The sequence below is a fragment of the Neopsephotus bourkii genome, unplaced genomic scaffold (genome assembly GCF_033783945.1).
Source record: "Neopsephotus bourkii isolate Nb327-2 ecotype Australia unplaced genomic scaffold, CSIRO-AGI_Nbou_v1 NB_1154, whole genome shotgun sequence".
Classification (NCBI taxonomy): domain Eukaryota; kingdom Metazoa; phylum Chordata; class Aves; order Psittaciformes; family Psittacidae; genus Neopsephotus; species Neopsephotus bourkii.
The window spans coordinates 1,262,134-1,269,872 of NW_026901640.1; the positions used below are offsets into that span (position 1 = coordinate 1,262,134).

Genomic DNA, 7,739 nt, shown 5'->3' on the forward strand with positions numbered 1-7,739 from the left:
TCAAAACACAAAACAGGGTGCTCAAAACAGAACTTTTACCTTTAAAAATCCAGAGCAGGCGAAGACTTGGAGCTGCAGCACAGGAGACCCGGAGCTGTTGGTCCTTTCCCTTGGGCTGGTGGCAGTTGTTTGCCTGAGCAAGAGAATTGGGTCCAGGTGATGGCAATCACATCACAGGTGCAGGTGATTTACTGAGGAGGGTCTTGGTCTGCTCCTGAGGGGGGGAAACCCCACCCGAGGCTGGCTGCAGGTGAGCAAAGGGCTCATTATGGCTCACCCGCAGCACATGGCTCCTTCCCAGGGCCATTTCAGGTCAGCTCCCATTTTAAATGCTTGTTTGTTATCTATTTACATTCAAATTTGAGCATCCAAATCGGGCTGGTTCAGCCTGGAGAAGGCTCCTAAAGGGGAGACCTTAGAGCAGCTCCAGTGCTTAAAGGGGCTGCAGGAAACCTGGAGAGGGGCTTGGGACAAGGGGTGTAGGGACAGCACCAGCGGAATGGCTTTAACCTGCCAGAGGGGAGTCTGAGATGAAGCTCTTCCCTATGAGCTCCACAAGGAAGAATCCACTCAGGCATCCTCCAGAGCTGGCAGCCCCATGGTACTGGGAAAGGGAAAGGACTTGCTGCTCTTTGGCATGAAATCCTGCTCCCTGCTCCAGTTACAGACCTAGGAATAAAGTTTGACCTTCCAAGGATAACTGAGGAATTCTGCTGTAGTGACATTGCTACGGGGAAGCAAATGAAGCCACACAGAATCAAACCACCAGCATTGTTAAACCCTCTTTTCATATATATATATTTATTAATATAAAATAACACAGAAATCCTTTTTGTATAATACAGATTCTGTATAACCCTTCTTGGGTAATAGTTTCCTTGCCTTGCATGGCAGCAGTAGCAGTGTCACCAAATTTTGTCTGGAAGGAAGGCATGAAACCAAAAGGAAAAAGCCCCATTCCCATCATAGGGGAGAGCCAAACAAAGAGATGAAGAGATCTGACATTGCTTTACTGGTTGGGTTTTGGTACTGGTGGCAGTTGGGGCTTTTAAAAAGGAAAACATACAAAGGAGTGAAAGCCACAAGCAGTAAATGGGTTTAATACAGCCCAAAAGTCCTTTAATAAGAAGCGAGGCTCTGGATCTCCCCAGCATGGTAGGGAATCCCTGCAGGATTGTTTCTTTACATTGCTCTATACCAAGGTTTTTGTGGTTGTCTTGCAGCAGCACTCAACTTCCTCCACAGCAATCAGCTCTACAGGTGATCAACTTCCTTAAGTCATTATAAAGCTGCAAAGGTCCAAATTACCTGCTATTGTTGCACTTTATCCTATGCTGAATTTAAGCAGGTGATGGACAAGGAAGATCTTATCACAACATTTATATTAACAGCAACTCTCCTCCATAAAGGGCTATAAAAAGAGGACACTTGAGGCAGCTGCTATAGAGCATCAGGCCAATGGTACCTGCCACTTCAACAGCAGGGCTGTCACTAGGCCTGACCCATCAAGTGCAAGAAGTTAAGAAACATCTTTCCTACTGCAAATAAGACACCTGAAGAGGCAGAACTTCCAATCTTTAACGAAATTGTTTAATTTTCCATGTTTATACTCATGTTTTCCAGCTCACAATTGGAGAGAATAGTCTTTAACCCCCCAAAATAATTATTAGCTCCAGATCTCATAAACAGGGAGATGGAAAAACACATAGGGTGTGCCATATACACAGTCAGGGAAGGCACTAGAGCTGCACAACTGAGGCATACTCCCCTCATCCCACAGCCACTGGGTTGTGGAGGCAGAATGCTGGCTCCAGGGCACATCCTGCAGCTGAGCAGCACAGGACAACAGCACAGCCCTTAGGGCAAGGGGTTCTCCTTCTGCTTTTCTGCTGGCTCTGGTGTCTGCCCCTCCTGATCCTTCTTCTCCTGCATCTCTTCCAACACAGCTTGGAGACGCAGGTGTAAGGCAGAATCCCTGGTTTCAGCATCCTGGTGAGCCTCGTGTGCTACCTACAGGTGAAGAGAGAAACAGTCACACACAATGTTTCTGCCTGAAGGAAGGAGGAACAAGACTGCCTGTACCCAGGAGCCGGTTCCTCTCTTGTACACCCAAGAAAACAGCAAGCAGCAGCACAACACTTTGGAAAGCAATTCTGGACAGTTATTTTCTTCTCCTTTGATACCTTTAAAGAAAATAAAACCCAAAAATCCCCCAAAACACAACCACTCAAACCGCAAGATTTAGGCAAGAAATTCCACTTTGGGATCAAGACTGAAGACCAAGACCATCCCAACCATCAGGCCTGTGTGGCTGCAAGTTCCATTCACACCAACTCAACGTTAAGGGCCTAGAAATGAAGTGTTCTGATCCACTGGCCAAATATATAATGAATAATAATAAACATAATGACTATGTCAGACTTACTTTCTCCGTCCCTCTTCTCTGTAGCAGTATCCCACTGGCTAAAAGGGCCTTTCCCGTTTCTTCAAACAATTTTTCCTCTTCAATTTTCCCTTCTTGCTTCAGTTCATTGTATTTCTCCACGAACCTACATGTCAGGATTGCATTTTTACTCTCAATACCACTGTGATTCATTCACTTGGGGGCGGGGGGGGAAAGGGAGATGCTTCCAGTTCATTCATCCATAAGCTTTACCTCTGGCAAGTAGATTTGTAGTGCGATTGCGACAGGTCGAAAGGCCTTGGGCCACTGCCATAAACTCTGTAAAATCTCCTATTAGAGAAAAAAGAACAGTTTTGTTTTGCAACTCATTTAAAAGCGATGCTTTGGAGTAAAGAACATCGCTAATTCTGCAAGGCTGTAAGGAGGAGCATTCATGAAACTAATTCTCCTTTTCCCATTAGCTATTATATTATGCAGAGATGCTTGTCCAACCTTTCTTAAATGCTTTAATAACCCTACAATGGGTTGGGCTGGCTCCAATGGCTCCAACCCCTGCCACGGGCAGGGACCCCTTCCACTGGAGCAGCTTGCTCCAAGCCCCTGTGTCCAACCTGGCCTTGAGCACTGCCAGGGATGGGGCAGCCACAGCTCCTCCGGGCACGCTGTGCCTTTGGGTACCACAAACACACGGCACAAAGGCACGAAGCCGTTTTCCTGCCATAGAAGCAAGCACTGACCACGCTGCTGCGGGGCTGCTCGCACCGGCCATGGGGCAGAGCGAGGCCTCCGCGGGCCGGCGGGGCTCCGGCAGCCCTCGGCGGCGGGAGGGAAGCGGGTGACTCACGCTCGCACTTCATCCTCGGGGTACAGGACGGGCCGGATGACATCCTTCACCTTGCCGTAGCGCGGCCGCGGCACCTTGTAGAGCGGCTCCCTCCGCGGGGGGAAGGCGCAGTACACATCGAACCACAGCGGCTTCTTCACCACGCCGATGCGGAGCAGGTTCCGCGTCCTGCGGAGCACAGGAGCTCAGGGGCCGCCCGCACACACCCAGCCCTTGTACCCCCCTCCCGGGGCACCCCAAACCCCCGCACCGGCTGAACACGCTCCCGGTCTTGTGCAGGCGGTTCCCCGCCATGGCGGCCAGGCCTCCCTTAGCAACGCGGCCGCCCTAGCAACGGCCCGGCCTCACACCCGGAAGTGAAAACGCGCCGTCCGCAGCCGCCAGGGCACGCAGCCAATAGGCGAAGGGCGGCGGTGGAAGGGGGCGCTCAGGCAGCGGCAGCCGATGGCCGAGCGCAGGCTCAGCCCGATTGTGCCCCCTCCCCTCTATTTAAAGGGCCAGCGCCGCCGCTCCCTGCGTTAACGGGAGCACGTGGATCCGGGGGGCTGAGGGGTACGGGGATGGCAGCCCCTTCCATAGGGCTTTGGGAGCCCTGTGGCTCCTATGGTCTCTGGAGGAGCTATTGGGGCTGTCCCAGCCGCTGCAGTGACCCAGGGCCAGGACGCGGTGCCAAGCGAACGGGGAGCCGGTGGCACCCACGCTGGCCGGGGACACACGGGATGCTGCTGGCTCGGGGATGTGGTTTCTCTCCATAGGCAGGAACGGTGTTCCCGAAAGCTGGAGCTCATCCTCTCCACTTTGCATCTGCTGTCCTATAAGCACCATTATGTCCCCGTTGCAGCTCGGGTACCAGTGGTGACATTAGGCTACAAACCATCACCAGCAGCAGGATCACGGAATCATGAAATGGTTTAAGTTGGAAAGGACCTGAACATCATCTATTTCCAACCTTTTGGTGCTGGGTCTCATCCCTATGGGATTTGCCACCGTGGTTTGTACAAGCCCTATCTGAGGAGTTCATGGCCTGATCCTGCCCTGACCATGGCGCAGGAGGTGGCCAGCACAGAGCCCATCCTGTGTTCTCCACCTTGGTCCATAAGCAGCTCCATCCCGGCTCCCTGCTCCCTGTGAGCCGCTTTCCCCCATCCCGACGGGAGGATGCGCGGCAGCGAGCGGTGCTTGGTCACTAGGTGCAGCCCTTTCCTTAGGAATGAGCCGAGCAGGGAAAACAGCGCAGCCCTGCTCCCATCTCCCGGCCTCGGGAAGGGAAGGAAAGGAAGGGGGCAGTACATTTCCACCGCAGCTCCTCGGTGCCAGCGCGAACACCCCCAGCCTTCACCCTCATCCCACCTCGGCGCTTCAGCCCTGGGCTTAATACATGGGTTTGAAAGAGCCTTTCCCCATAGAGCATCATTCAAAAGGCACTGCTGGGACCGCTCCAGGGCTGCATCCGGGATGCTCAAAAGCCTCGGTCCTCCTTTGGAAAAGCCCTGGCAGGACGGCAGCATCCAGGCTAGCCTCTGATCGCAGCTTCAGACCCTGGCTGAAACTCCAGCATGGGGACAGTGGAGGTGATACAGGAAGGAAAGGGATGCACAGAGCATCCTCTGGTGTACCAGGGCTTTGCCTGAATCCTGGGCTCTCCATGAGCTCCCAGTGCTCTTCTTGCTCTCTCCCATTACAGGACCTGCTCCTGAATCAGGTGGAAGCCGGAACTGCTCCTGGATGGAGAGAGGAGCTCACCAGTGATGGGTGTCCCACAGCACTTGCTTCCTCCAGATAATCACTGGATGTGAGCTCAGCACTGCCAGGAGCAGGAGGACACGAGCCAGGGCACCTGCAGCCATGAGGGGCAGAGCTAGAGCTGGGCTAGAGCTGGCATCTCCCTCCCATCCCAACTTCCTTCTTTTCCCCCTGTAAAGAAACAGGAGCAGAAAAGCAAAACACATGCACATGTTTCAGAGTACAACGGGGCTTTATTTGTATGAATTACTATGAAACATCTGTAAGAAAAAATCACATCTGGAAACAAACTCTAAACCAGCGACCCTCACAAACACCACCCAGTTCTCTGCTTTGTTTAACCCTTTTTGTATAGAAGTAATACAAACATCACCGAGGATTGACCACCTTTATGTCAGAAACACATTCTGGCTTCCGAGCCGGTTTTAGTGGCCTTTCTACCCGTTAGACCTGATTATTTCCTGCGTAAAGGACACAAACCCAATCCCTCTTCACCCCCCATCCCAGTGATGCTTTGTGCCTCTCCGATGCGTTGCAATGGCTACAAATGGAGTGACATCATTCAGAGAGGCTTTGCCTTGGGGACCGGAGGGTGGGTGAGTTGTTAGAGCGTGTTAGCAAAGACATCCCCGAGCCCCTGTGAGGTGCAGGGGTTGGTGCTGGCACAGGGCGCACTCAATGCAAGGCTGGGTTGGATGAGGTTTGGAGCAACCTGCTCCAATGGAAGGCGTCTCTGCCCATGGCAGGGAATTAGGATGAGCTTTAAGGTCCCTTCCAACCCCAACCTATGGATCTACGGACACAAAACCTTTGCTGGCAGGGTAGATGGAGCTCAACCACGGGGTCTGCACCCACCCCATCCCATCCCCACGCTCCAGCTCCTCAAACTGCCCTTCCTCTCCCTAGGCTCCAGGTCCTGGGTACCATCGCAGGGAGCAGAGGATGCACACTGGGGACGTGCTCAGCCCCAGAGGCAGCCTCAGGGCTCCTCTCCGTCACCAAACTGCAGCAGGGTTCCAAAGCTACAACACATCCCCTGACCCCGGACCCAGGAGAGGGTTCAGCACCAGGCACTCGCTGTGGTTACAGCCAGGGTTCGGGCCCAGCACCACTGACCTGTGATGTGACGTGATGTGAAACATGGCTCTGCCCAGCGCCAGAGCTCACCGCGATCCCCCGCAGCCACAGCACCCGTCCTGCACCCAGGATGGGGAGCACAGCAAACCCCATGGGCTCGGCAGCGCTGGAATCACCCCGGGATGCTGGAATCACCGGGATACGGGCGCTTTCCTCCCCGCACAACAACCTCCTGGTCTGGGAAAAGCGGGATTCCCTTCCCAGCAGAGCCTGTTGGTGCTTCCTGCCTTGATAGAAACCGCGCTGGGAGTAAAGCCCTCGGTAGCTGAGAGGCGCTGGAACACGGACAAATGGAGCTGGTTCCAAGCTTGATTTTCTTCCAAATATGCAGAAAAGCTGCTTGGGATCGGGAGGGAGCAACAGCAGCCTCCTATAGACCCCAGAGGCGGCGGAGGGGAGGGCAGGAGCCCCTCCTCTGCATCCATCAGTGTCAGGATGGGAACAAAGTCCCACCCAGGGGCTCAAGAACCTTCTGTTCCCAGCTTCACACTCAGCCCCTTGCAGACAGAGCCAGGCAGGGCCATGCCCCTCCAGACACGGTGCAGTTCCAGCACTGGAGCCTGCGCACGTCAGGGCAAGGCCAGCGTGGCTTGGGACGGCTCTAACCTGCTGGCCAGGCCGCCGTGACTCAAGGGATGCTCCTCAGTGCTTCCTTCCAAGGAAAAGGAGCAGGCACCGACGCTGGGTTGGGCTCAGCAGGGTGCTACTTGGGCTGCTTTGCTTTTAGGGAACCCAAAGCTCGCGGGCATCCTGCGATGCTTCGTCCCAGAGCATCCTGCCCTCACCCTGCGCACCCTGGGCTTGGCTCCAGGGACCAGGGAGAGGGTGAAGCACCCGCATCCCCACTGCTCCCAGTGCATCAGCTCACAGGGAATGGAATCTTGGCGCCCACTTCAAAGGCGTGTGGGCTGGGGGGGGGGAGGGGGGGGTTAAAAGGATCCTGTTGGGAGCCGGCGCCTGCAATGTGGACTCTTGTTACCAAACCCTGCGGAGAGGCAGGGAAAACAGTTTCATGTGTGGTGGAGGGCCGGGTGCCTGCGTCTGCCACCTTCGCAGCTCCCGTCTCGCAACAGTTGTGCTGCTTTGCAGGAGCCAGGAAGCGAAGCAGGCACGTCTAGAGCCCCCTCCTGCCTTCAGCACTCAACAGATTCTGCCCATAAAGGAGAAGGAAATGTGCTGGCGGGAGCGATTCCTGCCTTCACGCTCCTCACTCATGACTTACACAGGGAAGGAATTCGTTTACATCATTATTTTTAGCCTGACAGCATCCCCGAAAGCTGCAGTGATTCAGGCACCGCCTGCCAGCCCCACAGCCTGGGATGGGCACAGGGAAGGATGCTCCCGCCACTGGGCCAGCCCCAAACCCAGCGGCGCTCACAAGCCCTTTGCAAACCCTCCGTGCCCAAACCCCACCGGCCTCAGCTTGGGCTCTGCGCCTTACCTACGGCAGGGGCATCCCCGGGGCCATGGGTGCCCTGCCCCGCAGCCGGGATCACCACCAGCAGGATGCTCCCGATGGGATGTGTCCGGCTTCGGCAGCGAGGGTGGCACCGGTGCCAAGTCCAGCCCTCGGTGCTGCCCCACCGGCACAAAGTGTCTGTAACTTCAAGG

General features: G+C 54.9%; 1 protein-coding gene across 1 annotated transcript; it reads right to left on the minus strand.

Moving 5' to 3' along the window:
- Positions 1-1,568: 1,568 nt before the first annotated feature.
- Positions 1,569-3,652, minus strand: MRPS23 (mitochondrial ribosomal protein S23). Its single transcript, XM_061363344.1, has 5 exons — positions 3,499-3,652; positions 3,249-3,416; positions 2,657-2,734; positions 2,426-2,549; positions 1,569-2,010 (listed from the first exon to the last, which is right to left on the minus strand). Exons 1-5 carry the CDS (start codon positions 3,540-3,542, stop codon positions 1,858-1,860), a joined length of 567 nt encoding a protein of 188 aa, XP_061219328.1. The 5' UTR covers positions 3,543-3,652; the 3' UTR covers positions 1,569-1,857.
- Positions 3,653-7,739: the final 4,087 nt, after the last annotated feature.